This window comes from Balaenoptera physalus, assembly GCF_965194825.1.
Source record: "Balaenoptera physalus genome assembly, chromosome: 7".
In the NCBI taxonomy this organism is placed as follows: domain Eukaryota; kingdom Metazoa; phylum Chordata; class Mammalia; order Artiodactyla; family Balaenopteridae; genus Balaenoptera; species Balaenoptera physalus.
Window position 1 is genome coordinate 836,408 of NC_138886.1, and position 26,153 is coordinate 862,560.

Here is a 26,153-nt window from a genome sequence, read left to right on the forward strand (position 1 = left end):
CCAAGGGCAGGCCTCCCACCCCAGGTTCCTGCAGCTCTTCCCAGCCTGGCCAGAACCTGGGGCCCCGCAGCCGGGGCTTCCACAGACATGGGTCCTTGGGAAGGGAAAGAAGGTGTGGCAGCCTCACAGCCCACCCCGGGGCCAGGCCCAGTCTGGCACCTGCCCACCGTGGGCATGTGCTGGGGCCTTGTGTGGGCAGACACTCCTAGGACCCCTGGACAGAACCCCTCTCTGGGAATCTGGGTTCCAGGACAAAGGTGTCCTAGAGGCAGCAGGGGTGGGGTGGGGTGGGGTGGGGTGGGGTGGGGTGGGGTGGGGTGGAGTGGCCCAATTAGAAGCAAAGAATAGGAAAGACCTCAGCCTCCCGGCAAACAGCTGAGTGCAGCACATCTGCAGCGAGAGGGTCTGGGAGCCCACGGCGGAGTTGAGCGGGTGGTGAGCAGGGGAAGTGGGTGATGACACAGCACTGGGGGAGGCGGTGCTGGTCTGGGCTCGGGTGGCCTCCGAGGGAAGCATGCCTGCTTTCCACGGGCACCCCAGGCCTGGGCAGCAGGCAATAGCTGGGTGCTCAATGGCTGGGCCACCCTTCTGGGGCGGGGGCCACCTCCGCTCAGGATGGCCTCCCTTTCCCTGAGGTCACGCGGGCCCTCTCCTCCTCCTGCCTCCCGTGCCTGCCCCGTGCGTCACCTCCAGGCCTTTCCAGAGGCCAGCAGGGGTGGGGGACACGGTCCTGGACCCTGGCTGGGCACCCTTCCTGTAGCCGCCTCCCCTCAGCAGCTAGAGGACTAGAGGGGGAAACGGGGTGAGGATGGCGGTGATGCCAAAGGTCACCTCAGGGCGGGGGCGCGGGCGGGACAGGAGCGGGAAGGTACCCTGGTTGCCTCCTCCTGAGCAGATGAAAGGACAGCGTTTCCGGGTGGCGCTGGGTGCAGGGGCGCAGCCGTGATTTCAGGGCATCCCCGTGCAGCCGCGGCTGTGATTTGAGAACCTCCGGCTTCTCGAGTAATTAATCTGGGAGCCGCCAATGCATAATGCCGGTGAGTGTCTGGTCTTCGGGGAAGCTTGGGCTGGGAGGATGGGGCCTGGGGCGAGCCCGAGGAGACAGCCTCTCTTCCTGTGTCCTGTGCAGGGGTCAGCCCCGCTCCGAGGCTTCGGGCTTTGGGGGCCCTGGCGGTAGCGGCTCTTCTCTCGGCCCTCTGGCTCCTGTGGCTGCTCAGGTCGGCCCCTGGGGGAGCTCCGGCGCCCCAGCCCACTATCACCATCCTCATATGGCACTGGCCCTTCGCCAGCCAGCCCCCAGAGCTGCCCAGCAATACCTGCACCAGCTACGGTGTGGCCCACTGCCGCCTGACCACCGACCGCAGCCTGCTGGCCAGTGCCAACGCCGTGGTCTTCCACCACCGAGAGCTGCAGACCCGGCAGACCCGCCTGCCCCTGGCCGAGCGGCCGCAAGGGCAGCCCTGGGTGTGGGCCTCCATGGAGTCGCCCAGCCACACCCGCGGCCTCGGCCGCCTCCGTGGGGTCTTCAACTGGGTGCTGAGCTACCGGCGTGACTCAGACATCTTTGTGCCCTACGGCCGCCTGGAGCCCCGTGAGGGGCCTGCGCCGCCGCTGCCAGCCAAGAGCGGGGTGGCCGCCTGGGTGGTCAGCAACTTCCAGGAGAGGCAGCGGCGCGTGCAGCTGTACCGGCAGCTGGCGCCCCACCTGCAGGTGGACGTGTTCGGCCGCGCCAGCAAGCAGCCCCTGTGCGCCGACTGCCTGCTGCCCACCGTGGCCCGGTACCTCTTCTACCTGTCCTTCGAGAACTCCCAGCACCGAGACTACATCACCGAGAAGTTCTGGCGCAACGCGCTGCTGGCCGGCACGGTGCCCGTGGTCCTGGGCCCCTCGAGGGTCACCTACGAGGCCTTCGCCCCACCTGATGCCTTTGTGCACGTGGACGACTTCGGCTCGGCCCACGAGCTGGCCGCCTTCCTCGCTGGCATGAACGAGAGCCGCTATCAGCGCTACTTCGCCTGGCGAGACCGGTTCCGAGTGCGGCTGTTCGGCGACTGGCGGGAACGCTTCTGCGCCATCTGCGCCCGCTACCCCCACCTGCCCCCTGGCCAGGTCTATCAGGACCTCGAGGGCTGGTTCCAGGCCTGAACTCCGCCGTCTGGAGGAGGCAGGGGAGGGTGGCTGGGAGCCGGAGGTGTGGGTGGAGGCCTGGGTGTTGAAATCCAACCCACCGGCATCCGACCAACCCCCATGGGCAACCCACAGGCTGACTTGGGGGCTGGGGACGGAGGCCAGGAAGCAGGGGTAGCCTTGGCAGGCTGCCCAGAGGTGGAGGCGGGTGGGCACTGGAGCCACTATTTGGGGGCAGAGGTGTGAGCAGGGAGGGAGCAATGCGGGTGCATGTTGCTGGGGCCCATCAGAGATAAGAGGCTACAGAGGCCCTCCCTCCCCACCTTGATCATACCTTGGGCTGGTCAAGTCTGTCCTCCTGAGGTCTGTGGGGGCAAAACCTGGGCCCCCGACCTCTGTAGCCACGGTCCCCTCGTCCGGGATGTGCAGGCTGGAGCCCCGCATACAGACCTGTGTGGCCCGGACCCGAGACAGCCAACCAGCTTCTTGGGCTTTTGGCAGCCTGCAGTCAGTCCCCTCGGGGGACACCAATCAATAAAGAAACAAAGGACAAGAATGGCACGTGTCGTCTGCTTCCCCCTGCCACCCTGGCCACACGGGCCTTTGTCCTGGCCGGATCCCGCCCTCTCCATCCCAGGCCTCTGTCCTCCCAGCTTCCTTCAGCCACACTGAATGGCACCGCAGCAGAGAGCCTTCCCTGACCCCCCAAAGGCCGAGGGGCGGAGAGCAGCGGCCAAGGACAGAAACGCGGCTGGGGCAGGGGAAGGTGCCCCATCTCGAAGGCCTTGGGATTTCATTCTCAGGCTGCAGGGTGTCCGGGGTATGACGAGGTCTGGTTTTTGATGTGGGGTTCCCTCTGACTGGTGGCTGGTGGCAGCACGGGCATCGAGGAGGCACCAAGGTTACTGCGGCAGCCAAGGGAGCCCTTGTGGCAGGCTGTGCAGGGGGAGGGGAGGCTGACGGTGAGCCTCTGGGTGGTGCTGACAGGGCCCCAGGAGCTCATTCGCCCCTGCCCCAGGTGGGGTGGGCAGCAGGTGGAGGCAGGAAGCTGCCCGCCCCCTTGGCAGTGGCTTGTGGGAAAGGCCCACCGGTGACTTCCTGCCCTGCCCTAGCCCCGGTACTGGCCGAGGAGAAGGAAGTGTCCTCAGGCTGCAGCGTGGGGTGGTTGGGGGCTTGTGCTCTGCCCCTCCTCCCAGGACTGCTTCGCCTCGCACCGTACGGAAGGAGCTGGGAGGGGGTGGGGAGGTGCGGCCCCCCAGATCTGCCACTCAGTTTAGGGTGCGTCTTCTTTGTGCAGCCCAGACACTGGACACCACTCCGTTTGCCCCTCCCGTTCACAAGTTGGGAAACTGAGGCTGGGAGGAGCCATCAGAACCAACCACCAGGCCTCCGTTCCCCGCAGGGGCCGGCCTGTCCTCTGCTGCCCTCTGCTGGCCTCCCCGGGAATGGACCGCCCCACCCGGCTCAGACCCGGCTTCCGTCTGTCCAGCCGCTTGGCTCCGGCAGGCACCAAACCACCTCTGCGGAATTCACTGGACCCCAGACTCCCTGTGCAGAGGTCAGACTCACTCTCTCATATAGGGAGAAAAATGAGCCACTCACAGAGGGAGCAGCCTCAGTCTCCCCGAGCTCCGGCCTACCCCGCCTGCAGGGAGCAGTTCTCTCTCTGGGTCCCTTCCCTTCCTCGCTGGGCCCAGGGAGCTGCAGCCCCGGCCGAGCCCAGCCAGGCCAGTCCTGCCACCTGGTCACCAAGCGGCTCATTCACAAGGAACGCAGGAAACTCTTACAGGGGTAGGGCAGCCCACCTGCAGCCCCTCTCACCAGCCCCACCCTCTCGTAAGGGGTGCAGGTCGGGGCTGCACCCAGTGGGGCAGGAAAGCTGAGTCTTGAAGCGGTGAGAGCAGGGCCCGCCCTGTGCATAGGTGGGATCTGCATGCAAGGCTGAGCTCCCCTCCCCAAGTGTGGGCGGCTGCCTCCCTCCAGGCCCCAAGTGCCCTGGGCACTGGGACCTGTCTTTTAGGTCCAGATGAAATTCCTGCCATCAGCCCTTCTGCGGGGAGGGCAAGGCGGAGGTGGGAACCTGGTGGGGGACGACCGCTCCCAGCATCCCCTCAGGGCGCCCTCGGCCAGGGCCAGTGATGACCTTGGGGTGCCTCTGTGGGAGGAGGATTTCAAGGGGGTGGGGCGCTGCGCGCAGGCCTGGCGCCCCTGGGAGAAGAGCGCCCTGGAAGGGAGTGAGTCGGGGGTCTCGGTTTAGATGTGGGCTCTTGGGCGCGTCACTTCAACGCCTAGAGAGATGGGGGGCGACCAGAAAGCCACTCTTGACGGGTCAGAGCTCCAGGAACGGCCCGGACGGGGGCGGGCGGGGGGCCCGAGCGGCGGACACCGGGCGGCCCCTTTAAGCGGGGGCGGCGCGGGCGGGGGGCGGGCGCGAGCGGCTGTCGCCGCGGCCGCCGGGGCGGAGCCAGCGCCGAGCTGGTCCCGGACGCCCAAGACGCCGCCCCGCGCGGGCGATGCCGAGCGGCGCGGCGGGTGGCGGGCGGCGGGGCGCGCAGAGGAGCGGGCCGCGGCGCGGAGGCGGCCGGAGCGCGGCCCCGCCATGGGCTTCCTGCACCAGCTGCAGCTGCTGCTCTGGAAGAACGTGACGCTGAAGCGCCGGAGCCCGGTGAGCGACCCCGCGCGCCGCGGGCCTGCGGGAGCGGGAGGCTGCGCGCACCGGGGCCAGCGGCGCGCTCCCCTTGAGCACGTGCGGCGGCCCGGCCGGGCACGCGCAGACCCCAGGCAGGCGGGGCGGAGGGCCGGAGACCCCTCACCCGCCCCCGCCCCTGCCCGCGCTCCGGTCTCCGGGGAGGGGACTCGGCAGTGCCCGGCCCGCCGCCCGCGTCCGCTGACATTCGTGGTGCTCGGCTGAGTCACGGGGCGGGCGCCCTCCACAGCGCGCTCTCCGGGGCCAGCTTCGGGGGTGGGAGGTGGCCCTGGGACCCTGGGGTCTTGAGAGGCCCTGCTTCCCGGGGCAGAAGGCTGGCTGGGGGTATGGATCCAGCTCAGAGGCTCTGTGGTCTCTGGGCCCAGCCCCCTGGCGCCCCTGCAGGGGCCCTGTCCCTCCCCTCCGAGCAGCAGCCCTCTGTCCTTGGGCAGGCACCGCTCCTCCCCCCCTCCCCCGCCCACACCCACTAGCCCCTTGCTCCTGCTTTCTCACCACCGGCAGTGTCCTTGCTGTGCCAGCCTCAGCCAGCCCGAGTCCCTGCATCCTTTTGTCCTTTGGGGCCCTCCTCCCTGAAGCTGATCCACTCTCTGATCTCCCCCACCCAACCTCCTCTGGGGACTGGGTCCTGCTGTTTGGAGCTGTGACCACCCCAGCTCTCTGCCCTGTGCCTGAGGTTGCAGGGCACAGCAGCTGTCGGGCAGAAGCCCTGGTGAGGAGCGGCGCTGGGGTGGTATGGATGTCATCATGCTGACTGTCACTGCTCTGGCCCTGGGAAGGACAGGGGCGTCTCCTGCTGGCCTGCCCAACTGGCAGCAGCCACACACCAGAGAGACCTGGGCAGCTCGGGTTCCTGGCTGGGCCCTGGGGATTTTCCAGGATGGGGCCCAGAGCAGGTCAGGGTCTGGAGATGGAGCCTGGGGCGGAGGCATCCTCTTGCCCGTCTGGGGTCTGGGAGGCTCCTGTCCCCCCTGGCCCCGGGACCCCTTGGGCTGACCAGCTCCTGCCTGGGTCCCACCTTGAGAGGGGTTTCAAAGTGCACAGTGGGAAACCCAGGCCTGCAGATGGGCAGGGTGGCCATCATCACCATGGCCTGGCAGGACTCCCCTGGGCACCTGGCCCTGGCAGGGAGCCAGGGTTGTGTACACTCCCTGCCCAGGGCGCCTGGGGCTGGCTGGCACTGGGTTCCATGGATCAGGCCTGCAGCCTCGGGCAGCCTCTGGCGCAGCTTCCTTCACCTCAGGTTTTGGGTCACTGGGGACAGCAGGGCGGGGATCCGGGGATGAAGGGGAATTGGGACATGGGCATGCATTAGTATCAGCCCCAGAGTTCTTGGCAGGAAGGACCCCCAGGGGCTGGGAGCAGAGGCTCCAATGATGGCCCCAGCATCCATTGGGGACCCCAAGGCTCAGGGAAGGGAGCAGTGGCTCGTTGGGTACCTGGCAAGCAGGTGGGAGGTGCCCACTGACCTACAGGAGTAGGAGTAGCCCCCGCATGCCAGGTTGGACCTCCCCCAGAACCTTCCTTGCCCCTGCCCCGCAGCACTCCCAGGGCATGGTTAGGCGTCTGGAGGTTCTCGGTTTGTGGCCACAGCAAACCAGAAATTCCTCCTCCAGGGTGGCTGAGGCCTTGCTGGGCCCACGCCATGGGCTGGGGCTGGCTAGATGTCGGGCACAGTCCTCCACTTTTCTGGGAGGGTCTTGGGCTTCACACTTGGACCCCTGGGCTTGGCTGGCAGAGGTTTTACCCTGTGTGCTGTGTGCCTTGCTTGCGGGGGGGGGTGTATTCTGTGGAAAGCTTGGTCTGGAGAGTAGGAACCAAGGATCTCTGTGCCCTGCTTGTTCCCTCTTCCCAAGCTCTGTGCCTCGGTTTCTCCATCTGTCAGTGTGGCCTGTGCCCTCTTAGCTGGACATCGTTCTACCCTGGGGCCATAGGCTACTCCTGGTGGGGGGACCAGGTCACTGTCACCAAGTCCCTGGAGTGGGGGGCAGCACCTCCATTCTCAGGCCTCACCTATTCTCCCCTTGACGCAGGAGGAAGGGGCCCAGAGTGGGACAGCATGGGGTAGCAGGCTGGTCTCCAGGAACAGGGGTTTGACCACCTTGCAGGCCGCTGGGTGGGGCGCCCAGGTGGGGCTGAACCTGTACCGCCGTAACCAGATGCCCTTCTGGCCTCCCGCCCGCCAAGCAGGCCTCCCTCCTCCCAGCAGCGCATGAGCGGCCGTTGCTATAGCAACGAGGAGGCAGCGAGGCCTGTTGCTGCAGTTACTGGTGGAGGTGCCGGGTGGCCGGTGGCTGGGCGGGTGCGGCTGGGGCTGGCCCCGCGGCCATGACCCTGGCCTCCCGCGTGCCGCTTGCACACAGCCACTCTCGCGCTGTGTGCGTGTGGCAGGCGCCCGTCCCAGTCCACAGTGCCTCCTTGACTGGCCCTGGGCTGGATCCTGACTCCGGGTGGGGGTGGAGGCTGGCGCAGGCTGGCGCGGGCGTGGGGCGCAGACACACAGCGGGGTGTTCCAGACCACAGAGCTCTATTGTCAAAGCCCAGTAAACAGGGCAGCAGCTGCCCCCACCCCGGGGCACTGGGGCTCGGGCCCTGGGCCAGAGGGAGCGCCACTGACTGGGGGCTCTGAAGTCTGTTTGGGGTGGGGGGTGAGGGTGAAGCAGCCCTGGTGCCTCTGGGAAGGGTTGGGTGGGGGGGGGTGGTCCCCCAAAGAGCAGCCGGCCCGAGGTCCTCCTCCCCCTTGCACTCCTCCCTGCCCGAGCCAGGAGAGGTGGAGGTGAGAATGGCGAAGTCCTTCCATTTTCCAGGTGAGACAGAGAGAAGTCTGGGCCCCTGGGCCCCTGGTACTTCTTTCCCACTCTGAGCAGATCCCGGCAGGGCTCACCTTGGTACCCAGCCTGGAGCGGCAAGAGCTGCCCTGCGAACCCTGAGCTGATGCCCCCGGCAGGCAGGGCCGCCGCGCCCGCCTGAGCCACCTGGGGTGAGGGAGAGGGGCCAGGGCAGAAGGAGGGACCTGTGTCTCAGGGACTGGGGGCTGTCAGACCCCTGACCAGGTCCTCCGGGAGGCTCAGGGTCCTGGGCTACAGCCAGGCCTCCCCCGCCGCCAGGCCTCACGCCCCTAGGCCCTTGCGTGGGGGTGTGATGGCACCACAGTGGCGGGAAGGAGGGCTGACCCTGGGGAAGTGTGGGAGCTGCAGGCCAGTCCAGAGACTGTTTCCGAGATCTTGCCCAGGCGCCCCTGCAGATGGGGGAGAAGATGAGCTGGGCAGACACATGGGTCAGAGTGGACCACAAGTTGGCTGATTTGTCTCTGCTGGCCTTCAGTGTGACAAGCAGAATCTAGGCTGTGGGTGGGAGACCTGATTTGCTTGAGCCGGATGACACTGACCCTCTCACTCTTCAAAGAGGTCCTGGAAAGAAGGGGCTGTGATCTCTGTGGCCCCTGGGGGGCCTGGCTTGACCTTCTGTGGCCCCTGGGGGAGCATGGAGGGTCCGGGCTGGGCTGGGCTGGCCCTGCGGGGAGGGTGGTGTCTGTCTGGTAGGGAGAGGAGGGTTTGGCTTTGTCCTGTCCAGCTCTGGGCAGGTGGCCTCACTCCGCCTGCCCTTTCCAGTGGGTCTTGGCCTTCGAGATTTTCATCCCTCTGGTCCTCTTCTTCATCCTGCTGGGGCTTCGGCAGAAGAAGCCAACCATCTCTGTGAAGGAAGGTGAGGGTCCTCGGGGGGGCGGGGCGGGGGTCCGGGGCACAGCCGGGTGGGCGGGGAGGGCAGGCCCTCACTGCAGCACACACGCATGTCCCGTGTGCACGCGACCACACGCGCGTCAGCCGGCTCCCGCAGCTCGTCCCGGTGCAGTCTGAGTGCCCGTCCCCCGGCGCGGGCCCTGGTGCTGCCTCCTGGCCGGGCGGGAGGACGTGGCTGGCCACGCGGCTGTGAGTGGCCGAGGCGCCCGGTTCTCACTGTTCTCCTCTGTTCTGTTCCGCCCCTCCCCCGCACGGTCTGTGTCCTCCTCCCGGGCCTGCATGCAGTCTGTAAGTGCGTGGCCGCTGCCTCCCGGCCGGCCCGGGCAGCAGCCACGGGAGCCCTGCGGGGCCTCCTGGTGCGGCTTGAGCCCTCCCCACCCGCTCGCTTGCATTAACAGCCCCTCCTGGCCAGCTGGGTCCTGCAGGGCCCCCTGCCCGCTGTCAGGAGCAGCCGGCGCTCGGTGGGTGGGGGTGGGGGTGGGGGGAGGTCAAGGGGGGAGGCACCGGGACCACAGTGGCTCCCAGGTCAAGCTCCTCGGGGTCAACCCTCTGTCTGTGGGGTTGCCTGGCCCCGCCTTGCTGGGCCGGGGCGCCTGGCCACTCTCCACTCAGACCCTTGTGGGCTCCTGCATTCACTCTGCTAACCAGCTGGCCAGAGAGGTCAGAGGTCGCTGCCCAGTAGGGGCCCCCGTGCTCCCCTGGGCCCTGTGGGCAGTGCCGCATCCAAATTCTCGGGGAAGGTGTCAGAGCATTTTGGCCTTGACTGGCTGAGGGAAGGGGGGCGCTCTGGGAGTTGTCGGGAAGGGACGGTGAGATGCCCTTTGACCTCTGACCTGCTGGGTCATTTGCACTAGAACTCTTGGCCCTCTGTTTCTTGTCTGCTGCCTGAAGCTGCTTTTCCTTTCTGACTTTCTCTAAATCTCTTTTCTCGGCCTCTGTCTTCCTCCCCCTTCTTGATTCCTCCCTCTCTCCCCCTCCCCGCCCCGCCCTGGGCCCTCTCACCTGCCCGGCCCCCCCAGCCTTCTACACAGCAGCACCCCTCACCTCCGCCGGCATCCTGCCCGTCATGCAGTCGCTGTGCCCGGATGGCCAGCGGGACGAGTTCGGCTTCCTTCAGTACGCCAACTCCACGTGAGTGCCCCCTCGGACCCCAGCTGTCCCCCGTCCCAGGCCTGGTGACCTGCGGATGACGTCCAGTGGTGGTGGTGCAGGGTCACGCAGCTGCTGGAGCGTCTCAACCGCGTGGTGGAGGAGGGCAACCTGTTTGACCCCGCGAGGCCCAGCCTGGGCTCGGAGCTCGAGGTGCTGCGCCAGCACCTGGAGGCCCTCAGATCCGGCCTGGACACCTGGGAGAGCCACCTGGACCGACCTGCAGGTGCGCCCTGGGTGGGTGGAGCAGTGCGTGTGCTGGGGGTGGCCAAGCCCCGAGCTCTAGTGTCAGCTGGGTTTGAAGCCCAGCTCGTTCACTTCCTGCCCTGGGCCTGCGTGTGCCTCGGGCCCTGCTACCTACACCCTGGCTCTGAGTTCTCAGGGTGCACGTGCTTGGGGCCTGGCGAGCCGCCCGCCACTGTGCCCAAGCTGTGATGCCGGGAGCTCAGCTCTGAGGCTGTCTGGGGCACCTCGGCCCCGGGCAGGGCTGGCCTTCAGACCCATCCTTCTACCTGTCCAGTGTCCTCCTTCTCTCTGGACTCGGTGGTCAGGGACCCACGGGAGCTCTGGCGTTTCCTGACGCAGAACCTGTCGCTGCCTGATGGCACAGCCCAGGCTCTCCTGGCCGCCCAGGTGGACCTGCCCGAGGTGAGGTGTCTGCTCCTGGGGAAGCTCCCAGCCCTGGTCGCTCCACTCTGCCCTCTCCTGGTTTCCGGTGGGGAATGCAGGGCCCCCAGCCTGAGCCCCCAGCCTGAGCCATGACCCCCGCACGCTCTAGGTGTATCGTCTGCTTTTTGGCTCTTCACCTGCCCTGGATGCGGGGTCAGGCATCCCCAGGGATCAGGAGCCCTGGAGCCGCCGGGGCAGCAATCCCCTATTCCGGATGGAGGTGAGGGGGGCTTTTAGTGGGATGGGAGACATGTTGCCTGCTTCTGGGTGGGTGTCTCTGCTTGGGTGGGTAAGATAGGGGCCCCCTTGGGGGTGAGGGAGAGTCCCCAGGAGTTTGTGGTTGGCACGGGGAGGGGGCAGGATGGTGATGCGTCTCCATCCCTACCCACCCGCCCCCCCCTCCCCCCCAGCCTGTTGTTGCAGAACCTGGGTGGTCTCAGACCTGGCACAGTGGGTGGGGCAAGGTCCCCATCTTGGGCCAGGCCCTTGGTTTCCTCTTGGTTGGGGCTCCTTCTCAGCTGTTGCCCTGCACCCTGCCCCAGGAGCTGCTGTTGACCCCTGCCCTCCTGGAGCAGCTCACGTGCACGCCAGGCTCCAGGGAGTTGGGCCGGATCCTCACGGTGCCCCAGGGTCAGGAGACAGCGCTGCAGGGCTACCGGGACGCCATCTGCAGAGGTCAGGATGCAGTGCGTGCCCAGCGCTTTTCTGGGCTGGCCGCTGAGCTCCGGAACCAACTGGATGTGGCCAAGATCGCCCAGCAGGTGAGGCCCTGCCTGCCAGCTGGCCCACAGATCTGCTGTCTGGGCTGGAGGAGGTGCCAGGGCCCCTCAGCGTCACAGGGCACTCCTGGGCCTGAGGCTGTGCTTGGGTGTGCCTGCGGTTGGGTGTCCTGTGGCCCTACGAATGCTGTGCCTTGTGCCCCCTGCCCTGCTCCAGGCCTTCGCCCCGGTCTGTCTCCTGGCCCCTGGCCAGTGCTCCCCTGACCCCCAGGCTGCTCCCCTCCTCCCAGCTCGTGTCCCCTGAGGGTGTCCTCCTCAGTCTACCCTGACCTCAGTCACCCATCTGCAGATCAGCCCCCAGACGCTGTTCCCTTCCCTGGGCCTGCGTTTCCCCACTTGCCCCGTTTCCCCTCAGCTGGGCCTGGATGCCCCCAACGGCTCCGCCCCCCAGCCGCAGCCAGCCCCTCCCCGGCGGCTGCAGGCGCTGCTGGAAGACCTGTTGGACGCCCAAAAGGTTCTGCAGGATGTGGACCTCCTCTCGGCCCTGGCCCTGCTGCTGCCTCAGGGTGCCTGCACGGGCCGGCCTCCTGGGCCCCCAGCCAGCGGCCCTGGCGGGGCAGCCAACGGCACCGGGGCTGGGGCAGGCCTGGGCTCCAATACCACGTCCGAGGAGGGTGCCCCGTCCGCTGCAGCCCCGGCCTCCTCCTCGGACGTGCTGCAGGGCCAGTGCTCAGCCTTTGTGCAGCTCTGGGCGGGCCTGCAGCCCATCCTGTGTGGCAACAACCGGTAGGTGGGTGGCAGGAGAAGGGGGGGTGAGGAAGACAGGTGGGGGCAGGGCCCGACCCCAGGCCTGCTTCTGACCCCTCCTCCCTGGGCTCGGTCCACTGCCCCCACTCCACCTCCATCAATTGACACTGGCACCTGCCCTGAAGCCCCGCCCCACACCCCGCCCCACGCCCCTCCCCGCCAACGCCCCACGCCACCCTGAGGTCTTGCCCGCTGCCGCCCCAGCACCATCGAGCCCGAGGCGCTGCGGAGGGGCAACATGAGCTCCCTGGGCTTCACAAGCAAGGAGCAGCGGAACCTGGGCCTCCTCGTGCACCTCATGACCAGCAACCCCAAGATCCTGTACGCGCCGGCGGGCTCCGAGGCAGATCGCGTCATCCTCAAGGTGCGTGCGTCCACTGTGTGATGTGCTTGGCCTGCATGTGTCGTCTGGAACAGGAACTGGAGGAGTTGGGCAGAGGGTTCTGCAGGCCGGGGACCCCTGAGCAGACGGGAGCAGGTGGTGTGGTTCGTAGAATTGGCATGGGAGGGGTGCAGCCCTGGCTCTCCAGCTCCGGCTTGGCTCTGTGGGTGAGGGGACCTGTAGGCAGGTTCAAGGTGCAGGGACGTTTTGGAGGCTGCCTTGGGGAGACACTGGATGGCTGGTGTGGTGCAGGGTCTGGGCCTGGCTGGACACATCCGGGGCCGGGCAGTGCTGGTGAGGACAGAGGAGGGGCCGCGTGCAGAACCCGTCCAGAGCAGCAGCCAGTGGGTGAGATCTGGGCGGCGCAGCTGGGTGGTTTGGGGCCAGCTGAGGGCACGATGTCTGTGGCCATCCCAGGGTAGAAGTCCTGTCTGGAAGAAGTAGAAACCAGGGCTGGAAATGGCTCAGGAAAGGGAGAGGCTGTGGAGGGGGGTCCCTAGGATGACCATGGGGGAAGATGAGGACCAAGTGTCAGGGCTGCCCAAGAGATGCGTGGAGGGGGTCCCCCAAAGGAGCAGGGAAGGTGTGTGTGGGGGGAACCGGAGGCCGTGCTTTCCTGGTAGCTGGGCAGAGGGGCTTTCAGGGGAGGTGCTGAAGAGAGGCCTGGAGGGGGAGGGCTTGGAGCTTCCAGGTAGAATCTGGCCAGACCAAGATTAGTGGTTGGTGGGGACTGGCCAGTGGCTGGCCCCCAGCCATGGGGGGAGGCAAGGACTGAGAACCCCCTTGCTGGCCGGGGTCCTTTTATGAGCCCCATGTTCTGCCCTCACTCTCTGCAGGCCAACGAGACCTTCGCCCTTGTAGGCAACGTGACTCACTACGCCCAGGTCTGGCTCAACATCTCAGCTGAGATCCGCAGCTACCTGGAGCAGGGCCGGCTGCAGCAACACCTGCGCTGGCTGCAGCAGGTGCTGGGGGTGCTGGGCTGGGGTGGGGGTGGCACGGAGCCTGCTCTGTCCTCCGGCCACCCTCTGAGCTGGCCTCCCTCACCCCCCAGTATGTGGCAGAGCTGCAGCTGCACCCGGAGGCACTGAGCCTGTCACCAGAGGAGCTGCCGCCTGCCCTGCGCCAGGACAACTTCTCCCTGCCCAATGGCTCGGTCCTCCTGCGGCAGCTGGACACCATCGACAACGCGGCCTGTGGCTGGATCCAGTTCATGTCCAAGGTGGGTGGGCGAGCCCCGGGTCCGCTGGTGCCTGGGGTCGGCTCTGAGGACACCCCCCCCACCCCCGCAGGTGAGTGTGGACATCTTCAAGGGTTTTCCTGACGAGGAGAGCATCGTCAACTACACCCTCAACCAGGCTTACCAGGACAACGTCACCGTGTTCGCCAGTGAGCCAGTCCCCTGGGCAGGTCCCGGCCCCTGCTCCTCCGCCTCTCCCTCCCCTAGTCCCTCCCCGCCCCACACCCCTTGACGCCGGTCCTCGGCCAGCCCCTCACCCGTCCCCCTCCTCGGCCCCGCCCCTCGTCCCGTCCCAGGCGTGATCTTCCAGACCCGCAAGGACGGCTCCCTGCCGCCCCACGTGCACTACAAGATCCGCCAGAACTCCAGCTTCACCGAGAAAACCAATGAGATCCGCCGGGCCTACTGGCGGCCGGGGCCCAACACCGGCGGCCGCTTCTACTTCCTGTATGGCTTCGTCTGGATCCAGGGTGAGGGCCGGCCCTGGGTCCGCGGGGGGCGGGACGCGGCCTCCTCCACTGACTGCTGCCCCCCACCGCAGACATGATGGAGCGCGCCATCATCGACACCTTCGTGGGCCACGACGTGGTGGAGCCGGGCAACTACGTGCAGATGTTCCCCTACCCCTGCTACACACGGGACGAGTGAGTGTGGACGAGTGCTGGGTGCCCGGGGCCAGCGCGGAGCCCCACCCTCACGCCCCTTCCCCCCCCCCCCCCGCAGCTTTCTGTTTGTCATCGAGCACATGATGCCGCTCTGCATGGTGATTTCCTGGGTCTACTCTGTGGCCATGACCATCCAGCACATTGTGGCGGAGAAGGAGCATCGGCTGAAGGAGGTGGGGGGCTGGAGCGGAAGAGATGAAGGAGAGGGAGAAGAGGGGAGGGAAGGAGGGGGAGATGGGGGAGGGGAGAAGAGGGGAGGGATGGAGGGAGGAGATGAAGGAGAGGGAGAAGAGGGGAGGGATGGAGGAGGGGAGATGGGGAGAGGAGAGACGGAGGGGGGGAAGGGATGGGAGATGGGGAGGGGAAAGGGATGGAGGGGGGTGATGGGGGAGGGGGAGAAGAGGGAAGGGATGGAGGGGAGAGATGGGGGGGAGGGATGCAAGCAAGGAGAGATGGAGGAGGGGGAGGAGGGGGAAGGGATGGAGGGGAGAGATGGGGGGGAGGGATGCAAGCAAGGAGAGATGGAGGAGGGGGAGGAGGGGGAAGGGATGGAGGGGGGAGATGGAAGGGAGAAGAGGGGAGGGATGGAGGGGGAGATGGGGGAGGGGAGAAGAGGGGAGGAATGGAGGGGGGAGATGGGGGAGGGGAGAAGAGGGGAGGAATGGAGGGGGAGATGGAGGGAAGAGGGGAGGGATGGAGGGGGAGATGGGGGAGGGGAGAAGAGGGGAGGGATGGAGGGGGGAGATGGGGGAGGGGAGAAGAGGAGAGGGATGGAGGTGGGGAATGGGGGCGATAAAGATAGAGGTTAGAGAAGGGGGAGGACTACAGGTGAGGGGGGTAGCTGTGGGCAGCCCTCCCTCCCCGGACCTGGGCTGGCAAGGCAGGGGCAGGGTGTTCCTTCCTGGTGCCCCTGTCCCAAGGGCTCATGCCCGCCCACCTGCCCACAGGTGATGAAGACCATGGGCCTGAACAACGCCGTCCACTGGGTGGCCTGGTTCATCACGGGCTTCGTGCAGCTCTCCATCTCGGTGACGGCACTGACTGCCATCCTCAAGTACGGCCAGGTCCTCACACACAGCCACGTGGTCATCATCTGGCTCTTCCTGGCCGTCTACGCCGTGGCCACCATCATGTTCTGGTGAGCGCTGCGTGGCTGGCAGCGGGCTGGAGGGCGGGCCTCGAGTGTGGCTCCACGGTTCAGGCGTGGCTGACAGCCCGTGGCCCTGCGTGCCCCCAGTTTCCTGGTGTCCGTGCTGTACTCCAAGGCCAAACTGGCCTCGGCCTGCGGCGGCATCATCTACTTCCTGAGCTACGTGCCCTACATGTACGTGGCGATCCGTGAGGAGGTGGCCCACGACAAGATCACCGCCTTCGAGAAGTGCATCGCGGTGAGGGTCACGGGGGTGGGCCAGGCTTGGGGGTGTCCAGCCTCCTCTCCCCCACTGACACCGCCGTCTCCTCAGTCCCTGATGTCCACGACAGCCTTTGGCCTGGGCTCCAAGTACTTCGCCCTGTACGAGGTGGCGGGCGTGGGCATCCAGTGGCACACGTTCAGCCAGTCGCCCGTGGAAGGGGACGACTTCAGCCTGCTCCTGGCTGTCACCATGCTGACGGTAGACGCGGTCGCCTACGGTGTGCTCACGTGGTACATCGAGGCCGTGCATCCAGGTACCAGCCCTTTGGTGGGGTGGGGGAGGGGAGGGGGCTGTGTCCAGGGGGACCCGTGGCCTGGGGCAGACAGTGACCCCAGACCCTGGGTCAGCCTCCCCTCTACCCCGTAGGCATGTACGGGCTGCCCCGGCCCTGGTACTTCCCACTGCAGAAGTCCTACTGGCTGGGCAGCGGGCGGACGGAAGCGTGGGAGTGGAGCTGGCCGTGGGCTCGCGCCCCCCGCCTCAGCGTCATGGAGGAGGACCAGGCCTGCGCCATGGAGAGCCGGCGCTTGGGTGAGCGGGCACCAAGGCGGGGACAGGGGCAGTGGCTGAGCTTCAGGGGCCGGAGGCACCCCTGGCGCTGACCCTCGGCCCTGGTGCAGAGGAGATGCGGGGCATGGAAGAGGAGCCCACCCACCTGCCGCTGGTGCTCCGCGTGGACAAGCTCACCAAGGTCTACAAGAGCGACAGGAAGCCGGCCTTGAACAGGCTGAGCCTGAACCTCTACGAGAACCAGGTGGTGTCCTTCCTGGGCCACAACGGGGCCGGCAAGACCACTACCATGTGAGCGTGTGGGGGTCGGCCCGGAGCTCCTGGCGGAGCGGGCGGCAGGGAGGGCTCCCTGCAGGAGGTGGGGGCCGTGACCCCGCCTCCCCGCCCAGGTCTATCCTCACCGGCCTGTTCCCGCCGACATCGGGTTCGGCCACCATCTACGGGCACGACATCCGCACGGAGATGGACGAGATCCGCAAGAACCTGGGCATGTGCCCCCAGCACAACGTGCTCTTCGACCGGCTTACGGTGGAGGAGCACCTCTGGTTCTACTCGAGGCTCAAGAGCATGGCCCAGGAGGAGATCCACAAGGAGATGGACAAGTGGGTGGGGCTCGGGTGGGAGGCGAGGCTGCAGGCAGAGGCACTGGCTCCCCGAGGGCTGGTCCCACCCTCCCGTCCTGCCCTCAGGATGATCGAGGACCTGGAGCTCTCCAACAAGCGGCACTCGTTGGTGCAGACGCTGTCCGGCGGCATGAAACGCAAGCTCTCCGTGGCCATCGCCTTCGTGGGCGGCTCCCGCGCCGTCATCCTGGATGAGCCCACGGCCGGCGTGGACCCCTACGCACGCCGCGCCATCTGGGACCTCATCCTGAAGTACAAGCCAGGTGCGCGGGGCGCGGGGTGGTTGTGAGCAGCCCCTGCCCAGCCCTGCCCGGCCGCCCCCCCCGACCCCCATCTTGACCTCCCGCAGGCCGCACCATCCTCCTCTCCACCCACCACATGGACGAGGCCGACCTGCTTGGGGATCGCATTGCCATCATCTCCCACGGGAAGCTCAAGTGCTGTGGCTCCCCGCTCTTTCTCAAGGGTGCTTACGGGGATGGCTACCGCCTCACGCTGGTCAAGCGGCCTGCCGAGCCCGGGGACCCCCAAGGTCTGTGCTGAGGCTGCCTGCCCCGGACCCCTTCCCAAGACCAATGAGGTTGAGGGGCTGGGCCCTCACCATTGCCCCAGTGGGCCCAGGGTGCTGGTTGGGCCTGGCTCACACTCTCCGCCAGCCCCTGAGTGAAGCCCTCCCTACCCTCCCAGAGCCAGGGCTGACAGCCAGCCCCCCAGGTCGGGCCCAGCTGAGCAGCTGCTCTGAGCCCCAGGTTTCCCAGTTCATCCGCAAACATGTGGCCTCCTGCCTGCTGGTCTCGGACACCAGCACCGAGCTCTCTTACATCCTGCCCAGCGAGGCCGCCAAGAAGGGAGCCTTTGAGCGCCTCTTTCAGGTGTGGGGGTGGGGCTGGGCTGGTGGAGGGGGTGGGGCTCAGGGGAGAGGTCAGTGTAGGAGGTGGAGCTGCCCAGGAGGTGTGTTCAGCAGAGGAGGTGGGGCTGGTAGAGGAGGCGGAGCCGGGTTAGGGCTCGGCGGCAGGGCCAGCAGAGGTGGGGCTACAGGGTGAGGTGGGACTGCTGGAGGAGGCGGGGCTAGGCTCAGGGGTGGGGCCAGCGGAGGAGGCGGGGCTGAAGGGGAGGTGGGACTGCTGGAGGAGGTGTGGCTGGGCTCAGGGGTGGGGCCAGTGGAGGAGGCGGGGCTGAAGGGGAAGTGGGCCCAACCCTCCCTGTGGGGTCCCCCCTCCCACCCTGAGGTGGGCCTCACCCAGCTCTTTCACAGCACCTGGAGCGCAGTCTGGATGCACTGCACCTGAGCAGCTTTGGGCTGATGGACACGACACTGGAGGAGGTGTTCCTTAAGGTATCGGAGGAGGACCAGTCGCTGGAGAACAGTGAGGCAGGTGAGAGGCTCCACAGCTACTGACCCAGCTCTGCCCCTGTCCCCACCACCCTACTCCACCAGGTCCGAACTTGGGCCTGGGGCTGCTCACTTTTTCTCTGTCTGTGGGGGCCAAGGGTCTTAGGTGGGAATAAGGATCCAGATCTCCCCAGGGTCAGACTGGGCCTGGGGCCGTGGGTGGGTGGGTGAGTGTGGAGGCTGGGGTCCCGGACAGGCCTGCAGGTGGCAGGCAGCCTTGAGCCCCATATCCCCTTCCCTGGCTTCTCTGCCGCTGCAGACGTGAAAGAGTCCAGGAAAGATGTGCTGCCTGGGGCCGTGGACTCACTGTCGGGGGAGGGTCACGCGGGCAACCTGGCTCGGTGTGCAGAGCTGGCACAGTCCCAGGCGTCGCTGCAGTCTGCGTCCTCGGTGGGCTCTGCCCGTGGTGACGAGGGGGCCGGCTACACCGATGTCTACGGCGACTACCGCTCCCTCTGCGACAACTTGCAGGACCCTGACAACGTCAGCTTGCAAGGTGGGAGGCGTCCGGGTGGGGCCACAGGGTCCCTGGAGGGTGGTGAGGGCCCCCTGCTCAGCAACCCCTCCCGTGCAGAGGCCGAGGCGGAGACCCTCTTGCGGGTCGGCCAGGGCAGCCGCAAGCTGGAGGGCTGGTGGCTGAAGGTGCGCCAGTTCCACGGACTCCTGGTAAAGCGCTTCCACTGTGCTCGACGCAACTCCAAGGCACTGTCCTCGCAGATCCTGCTCCCTGCCTTCTTTGTCTGCGTGGCTATGACGGTGGCACTCTCCGTCCCAGAGATCGGTATGGCCACCCGGCCAGGCATCAGGATGTCCGCCCTGCTTGGGAGCCATGTGGGGAACCCACACTTGCTCTGGGCCTGGGCGCTGCGCCTGAGGCTGGCGGGCATGCGCCTAGGCTCATCTGGGATTCCTGCCTCCTTGGGGTCCAGGCCCCAAGCTTGGGCCCTGTGGGTACTGGGAAGAGGGGACCCGGGCCTGGGGGATGCTGGCAGGCCATAGGAACCTGCTCAGGCTTCCCCGTGCACCCCGCCAGGCGACCTGCCCCCGCTGGTCCTGTCCCCCTCCCAGTACCACAACTACACCCAGCCCCGCGGCAACTTCATCCCCTACGCCAACGAGGAGCGCCGGGAGTACCGGTGAGGCCGTGGGACGGGCCGCCCTGCAGGGCGGGGGCCGGTGCGAGAGCTGGGAGGGGTGGTCCCGTCCCCGAACCCAGACTGGCTCTGTGCTTTCCCAGATTGCGGCTGTCCCCCGACGCCGGCCCCCAGCAGCTGGTGAGCACTTTCCGGCTGCCGTCAGGCGTGGGCGCCACGTGTGTGCTCAAGTCTCCGGCTAACGGCTCGCTGGGGCCCACGCTGAACCTGAGCAGCGGTGAGTCGCGCCTGCTGGCCACGCGGTTCTTCGACAGCATGTGCCTAGAGTCCTTCACGCAGGGGCTGCCGCTGTCCAACTTCGTGCCGCCCCCACCCTCGCCTGCCCCGTCTGACTCCCCCGTGTCCCTGGACGAGGACCCTCCGCAGGCCTGGAACACCTCCCTGCCGCCCACCTCCTCGCCAGGTACTGGCTGGTGGGGACGCCTGGGGCTCGGGGCAGCACGGGCTGGGCTGACTCTGCCCGCTGCGCCCACAGAGAACTGGACGTCGGCACCCTCCCTGCCACGCCTGGTGCGGGAGCCCGTCCGCTGCACCTGCTCTGGGCAGGGCACCGGCTTCTCCTGCCCCGGCAGTGTGGGCGGGCACCCGCCCCAGATGCGGGTGGTCACGGGTGACATCCTGACCGACATCACCGGCCACAATGTCTCTGAGTACCTGCTCTTCACCTCCGACCGCTTCCGGCTGCACCGGTGAGCCAGGCGGGAGGGGCGCGCCGGCCGTGGGCGAGGAGGAGACACCCGTCTCCCGCCTGGCTCACCGGTCCTCGGCTTGCCGCCCAGGTACGGGGCCATCACCTTCGGCAACGTCCAGAAGTCCATCCCAGCCTCGTTTGGCGCCCGGGCCCCGGCCATGGTGCGGAGGATCGCGGTGCGGCGGGCAGCCCAGGTGAGCGCCGCTTGGCCCCGGGCCCCGCCCCTTCCGGCCCTCGCCCGAGGTCTGCAGGGGCCGACGTGGCTCTCGGTCTGTACTCGGCTCTGTACTCCCCGCAGGTTTTCTACAACAACAAGGGCTACCACAGCATGCCCACCTACCTCAACAGCCTCAACAATGCCATCCTGCGTGCCAACCTGCCCAAGAGCAAGGGCAGCCCTGCGGCCTATGGTGGGTGAGCCGGGGCGGGGGGCGGGGGGCGGGCCGGGCTGGGCGCAGAGCAGGCCCCTGAGGCTGCCCTCCCCTGTGCCACAGGCATCACCGTCACCAACCACCCCATGAACAAGACGAGTGCTAGCCTCTCCCTGGATTACCTGTAGGTGCGGGGGTGGGCGGGGGCGGGGGCGCCGCTGCGGGACTGCGTGCCGGGCAGGGCTGAGGGCCGCCTCGCCCCCAGGCTGCAGGGCACGGATGTGGTCATCGCCATCTTCATCATCGTGGCCATGTCCTTCGTGCCGGCCAGCTTCGTGGTCTTTCTGGTGGCCGAGAAGTCCACCAAGGCCAAGCACCTGCAGTTTGTCAGCGGCTGCAACCCTGTCATCTACTGGCTGGCTAACTACGTGTGGGACATGGTGTGCCCCCAGACCCCTGGCTGTCCCGTCCCCCCGTCCCCTGCTGGGCCCCCGGTTCTGCCCCCGGGCCCCCCACCCCCGCCCCGGGGCCTCACCCCCTCCCTGGCCCCTCACTCGCCACCCCTGCTCTGGTAGCTCAACTACCTGGTCCCGGCCACCTGCTGTGTCATCATCCTATTTGTGTTCGACTTGCCGGCCTACACGTCACCCACCAACTTCCCCGCCGTGCTCTCCCTCTTCCTGCTCTACGGGTAAGGGGGAGCGGGCGGGCGGGGGGAGTGAGCGCAGGGCAGGCTCGGGCCACCCAGTGACCTCCGCCCACCTGCCACCCGCAGGTGGTCCATCACCCCCATCATGTACCCGGCCTCCTTCTGGTTCGAGGTGCCCAGCTCGGCCTACGTGTTTCTCATCGTCATCAACCTTTTCATCGGCATCACGGCCACCGTGGCCACCTTCCTACTGCAGCTCTTTGAGCGTGACAAGGTGGGGCGGGGCGGCGGGGTGATGGGATGGCGGGGCGGCGGGGTGATGGGATGGCGGGGCGGCGGGGCTGAGGCTGTGCCCTGACCCCCGTGACCCTCCAGGACCTGAAGGCTGTCAACAGTTACCTGAAAAGCTGCTTCCTCATCTTCCCCAACTACAACCTGGGCCACGGACTCATGGAGATGGCCTACAACGAGTACATCAACGAGTACTACGCCAAGATCGGTGAGGCCGGCCAGGGGGTGACAGCGTGCGCCCCTGGGCGAGGAGGCTGAGGGGGCTTCCAGGCCTGGGGGGAGAATGGGGGGCTCCTGAGGCCCCAGGCCCAGCCCTGAACCAGCTGCCCCACAGGCCAGTTTGACAAGATGAAGTCCCCGTTCGAGTGGGACATTGTCACCAGGGGCCTGGTGGCCATGACGGTCGAGGGCTTCGTGGGCTTCCTCCTCACCATCATGTGCCAGTACAACTTCCTGCGGCAGCCGCAGTGAGTGGGGGTGCGTGGGACAATGCACGGTGGGGGGCCGGGCTGGGCGCTACCCTCTTTCCTGCCGTGGCCGTGGTGGTGGGGCAGCACTGGGCGATGGCGGGGGTCCCGGCCGGGCACTGCCCTCCCTGTCCTCCCAGGCGCATGCCCGTGTCGACAAAGCCCGTGGAGGACGACGTGGACGTGGCCAGCGAGCGGCAGCGGGTGCTGCGGGGGGACGCTGACAACGACATGGTCAAAATCGAGAACCTGACCAAGGTGGGCCCTGGGCGGGTGGGGGCGGGGCTCGGGGTAGGGTGGGGCCCAGGTGGAGTCCGGCCTGGTGGCCGGCCCACCTGCCCTGCTGAGTGGGCCGCCCCCTCACCTCTGCCAGGTGTACAAGTCGCGGAAGATCGGACGCATCCTGGCCGTGGACCGCCTGTGCCTGGGCGTGCGTCCTGGCGAGTGCTTTGGCCTCCTGGGCGTCAATGGCGCGGGCAAGACCAGCACCTTCAAGATGCTGACGGGCGACGAGAGCACGACGGGGGGCGAGGCCTTTGTCAACGGGCACAGGTGTGGGCGGGTGGGTGTCTGGGTGGGCGGGGCGACGGCAGTGACCGGTGCTGACGGTGCTGTGTCCCCAGCGTGCTCAAGGAGCTGCTCCAGGTGCAGCAGAGCCTGGGCTACTGCCCACAGTTCGACGCCCTGTTCGATGAGCTCACGGCCCGGGAGCACCTGCAGCTGTACACGCGGCTCCGCGGCATCCCCTGGAAGGATGAGGCCCGGGTGAGGGTCGCCCGGCAGGGGAGGGGGCTGGTGTGTAGCGTGGGCCCCTGACATCGCTCTCCCTCCCAGGTGGTGAGGTGGGCCCTGGAGAAGCTGGAGCTGACCAAGTACGCTGACAAGCCCGCCGGCACCTACAGCGGAGGCAACAAGCGGAAGCTGTCGACAGCCATCGCCCTCATCGGGTACCCCGCCTTCATCTTCCTGGTGAGCCCCGGGGTGGGATGGGGGTCAGGGCCCCGCCTTCATCTTCCTGGTGAGCCCGGGGGTGGGATTGGGGGTCAAGTGCCCTGCCTTCATCTTCCTGGTGAGCCGCAGGGTGGGATGGGGGCCAGGGCCCCGCCTTCGTCTTCCTGGTGAGCCCGGGGGTGGAATGGGGGTCAAGTGCCCTGCCTTTGTCTTTCTGGGGCGTCCGGGGGTGGGATGGGGGTCAGGTGCCCCCCCTTTTGTTTTCCTGGGGGGCCGGGCAGGAAGCAGCTGGTGGGGCAGGCTGGGGTGAACGGGTACAGCAGCTGAGCCTGGCACCACCCCCAGGACGAGCCTACCACAGGCATGGACCCTAAGGCTCGGCGCTTCCTCTGGAACCTCATTTTGGACCTCATCAAGACAGGGCGCTCGGTGGTGCTGACTTCGCACAGGTCCGCCCCCCCCCCCGCCCCCGCCCCCGCACATCGGGCCCTCCCCCCTCCCGTGCCAGCCTGTGCGTCTCGCCCTCAGCATGGAGGAGTGCGAGGCGCTGTGCACGCGGCTGGCCATCATGGTGAACGGGCGCCTGCGCTGTCTGGGCAGCATCCAGCACCTGAAGAACCGGTGAGCAGCGGGGGCGGCAGGGACGGTGGGCTGTGGGCCGCGGCAGGCGGAGGCTGGGCTCCCCTGGCGGCCGGGCTGGGGCCAAGGGCCTGTCCCACAGGTTCGGGGATGGCTACATGATCACGGTGCGGACCAAGAGCAGCCAGAACGTGAAGGACGTGGTGCGGTTCTTCAACAGGAACTTCCCGGAGGCCGTGCTCAAGGTGGGCGGGGCCGAGGGGCAGGGGCAGGGGCAGGGGCGGGGCGGGGCGGCACTGCCTGAGCAGCCTCTGACCTCTGCGCCCCCCCAGGAGAGGCACCACACGAAGGTGCAGTACCAGCTCAAGTCGGAGCACATCTCGCTGGCGCAGGTGTTCAGCAAGATGGAGCAGGTGGTGGGCGTGCTGGGCCTCGAGGACTACTCGGTCAGCCAGACCACCCTGGACAACGTGAGTGCTCTGGGCCGGGGCCGCCGGGCCCACCTGGGCTGGCCCCCACCCACCCCCTCGTCCCTGCCCACCAGGTGTTTGTGAACTTCGCCAAGAAGCAGAGCGACAACCTGGAGCAGCAGGAGACGGAGCCGCCCTCGGCGCTGCAGTCCCCACTGGGCCGCCTGCTCAGCCTGTTCCGTCCTCGGCCCCCCACCACTGAGCTGCGGGCGCTCGTGGCTGACGAGCCCGAGGACCTGGACACGGAGGACGAGGGCCTCATCAGCTTCGAGGAGGAGAGGGTAAGCGGGGTCCTAGCGTCAGGGCAGCCAAGCCGGCCAGAGAGCCCAGGCTCTGGATGCGGGTGGGGTCGGGGGGTGGCCCCGGGACCCCTGCTGTCCTGAGCTCACGGGAACAGAGGGACCCGCCTGATGCTCAGGACTATAGCGGACGCAGGAGGCCTGGGCACAGGCAGAGAAGACAGACCCCAGAACAGCTTGGAAACGGAGGGCATTTCAGAGACAGGCAGAGCGGAGGCGGGGGGAGCAGAGCCTGGGGACAGCAGCCACCGGCCTGGCAGAGACAGGCCACGCGGGGAGCTGACCACTGAGAGGAAGCTCAGGGCGGACAGAGGTGGGAGAGCCTGCGTGCGGGCCGGCCTGGGGCAGGTGTGGGGCCAGACGCCCGAGCCAGGCCTGTCCCCGTCCCCCAGGCCCAGCTCTCCTTCAACACGGACACGCTCTGCTGACCGCCGGAGCTGGGTCAAGGTCACGCTGTGGGAACGGAAGTCGGGCGGTGGCTGAGGTCCCACCCTGTGCCCCCAGTGCCCGCCTGCCAGGCCCTGGAGTGGGAGGTCCAGGACCAAGGACTTCAGGCCCCTCCAGCCCCGCCCTCCTCGGCCATCGCGCCGCCCTCCCCTCATTGTGCCAAAGGCTGGCCCGGCCCCGGGCTGCGCACACCCTCACCCTGCTCTGCCTTAAAGCCTTGGGGTTTGGCCAGCCCCTCGCCCCTGCCCCTGCCCAGCTCTGACCACCACCCCCAGGGCCACGGGGTGACCCGGGCTGCCAGGTACCGCCCGACTTCTCCTGGCAACCCCTGCCCTCCTGAAAGGGCTGTTCTCTTACACCCAGTTTGGATGGTGGCTGCTGCCAGCCTGGGACTGGGGGGCGGGGTTAGGTGCCACCCAAGGCGCCTGTTCATTTTGCTTTAGGACGAGCCTCGTCACCCTCGTTTCCCACAGGGAGCCATTGTCGTGGGCCGGGGAGGGGGCTGCCACGGGGCAGCGGGCCAGGTAGCAGGAACGGAGAAGCTGGCCCCACCGGCCAGGTGAGGGGCCGGACCCCCTCCCCACCCCCTCTGGCTGTCATTGCTCTCCCACCCAGCTTGGCCCCCTGCCCGCCCACCCGGGAGCCAGACCCGTACGGAGCGCACAGGTGTTTGTTTTCAATAAATAAACAAAAACGTTCACGCCAGCTTGCGTGCGTAGGGTGGGGTGTGGGGTGAAGGTGGGCCCACTGGATGCCAAGGTACAGCCCCTGCCCTGTAGGCCGGGCTCAGGGTGGGGGAGGGTGACTGGGTCAGCCTGGAGGAGGGGTGGGCTCCTCGCCCTGCAGGCCGGGGCTCAGGAGAGAAGAGTTTCCAACACAGGGATGAGGTCGAGGACAGCAGCCCTGGGCCCTCGGGCCGAGCCTGCCCCACAGGGACTGTGAAGGGAGGAGGGTGGGCAGCCCCCAAGGGCCCTCTGGGGGCTGCTCTGTGGATATGGCAGGGGCGGCGGGGAGGGTTGGTTAGGGACAATCCAAGTGGCTGGGGTAGGTTGTGGTCTGGTTAAGGTTGGTGACCATAGGTTTGTTCTCACTTCTTTAAAAACATTTTAAAAATATGGTAGAAATTTCATACAGTGCAAGTGGATAGAAAACACAAATTGAATGTCTGTGTTTGTACATGTCAGAGGTCATCCTGCAGGATACACACAAGCATAGGCTCAGAGTGACATACACTAATGGGTAGTTTTTCAGTTTGCTGGGTTTCTCTCTCCCGCTTGGCCTGGTTTGCTAGGGCTGCCATCACAAAGTACCACAACCGGGGCGGCTTAAACACCGGACATTTACTCTCACCGTCCGGGGGCCAGAAGTCCAAGATCGAGGTGTCGGCAGGTTGGAGCCTCCTGAGGCCGTGAGGGATGGTCTGCTCCCTGCCCTCCCAGGTGCTGGTGGTTTTCTTTGGGGCCTTTGGCTTTGGAAGCGTCACCCCCATCTCTGCCTCCGCCTCCACACAGGGCTCTCCCTCTGTGTGTGTGTGTGTGTCCACATCTCCTTTTTTATATGTATATATATATTTTTAAAACATTTATTTATTTTTGGCTGTGTCAAGTCTTAGTTGCGGTATTCGGGATCTTCGTTGCGGTG

General features: G+C 67.1%; 2 protein-coding genes across 4 annotated transcripts; both read left to right on the forward strand.

Annotated features, from left to right (window-relative positions):
* The first annotated feature begins 332 nt into the window (after positions 1-332).
* Positions 333-2,689, forward strand: FUT7 (fucosyltransferase 7). The gene is made up of 2 exons (XM_082470391.1): positions 333-1,037; positions 1,130-2,689. The coding sequence occupies exons 1-2, from the start codon at positions 1,025-1,027 to the stop codon at positions 2,143-2,145; spliced, it is 1,029 nt and encodes a 342-aa protein (XP_082326517.1). The 5' UTR covers positions 333-1,024; the 3' UTR covers positions 2,146-2,689.
* A 1,919-nt stretch (positions 2,690-4,608) lies between these two features.
* On the forward strand, positions 4,609-25,210 carry ABCA2 (ATP binding cassette subfamily A member 2). 3 transcript variants are annotated; one of them, XM_082469462.1, is made up of 48 exons: positions 4,712-4,792; positions 8,443-8,536; positions 9,591-9,702; positions 9,783-9,946; positions 10,241-10,368; positions 10,499-10,609; positions 10,932-11,150; positions 11,524-11,894; positions 12,120-12,279; positions 13,134-13,262; positions 13,352-13,519; positions 13,590-13,686; positions 13,834-14,007; positions 14,079-14,181; positions 14,261-14,375; positions 15,150-15,340; positions 15,440-15,590; positions 15,666-15,870; positions 15,984-16,148; positions 16,238-16,418; positions 16,517-16,729; positions 16,817-17,013; positions 17,100-17,282; positions 17,438-17,622; positions 18,006-18,126; positions 18,403-18,639; positions 18,718-18,924; positions 19,177-19,279; positions 19,381-19,700; positions 19,773-19,986; positions 20,077-20,182; positions 20,287-20,398; positions 20,483-20,543; positions 20,625-20,799; positions 20,935-21,050; positions 21,135-21,282; positions 21,384-21,507; positions 21,634-21,766; positions 21,907-22,024; positions 22,140-22,318; positions 22,390-22,531; positions 22,601-22,735; positions 23,063-23,166; positions 23,246-23,338; positions 23,439-23,541; positions 23,629-23,766; positions 23,841-24,047; positions 24,458-25,210. In XM_082469462.1, the coding sequence occupies exons 1-48, from the start codon at positions 4,727-4,729 to the stop codon at positions 24,491-24,493; spliced, it is 7,314 nt and encodes a 2,437-aa protein (XP_082325588.1). In that variant the 5' UTR covers positions 4,712-4,726; the 3' UTR covers positions 24,494-25,210. The 3 variants fall into 3 exon arrangements, with proteins under 3 accessions (XP_082325589.1, XP_082325588.1, XP_082325590.1); XM_082469464.1 differs by adding an exon at positions 7,639-7,811 and having other exon boundaries at positions 4,774-4,792; positions 18,403-18,924; XM_082469463.1 differs by having other exon boundaries at positions 4,609-4,792; positions 18,403-18,924.
* The last annotated feature ends 943 nt before the right edge of the window (positions 25,211-26,153 follow it).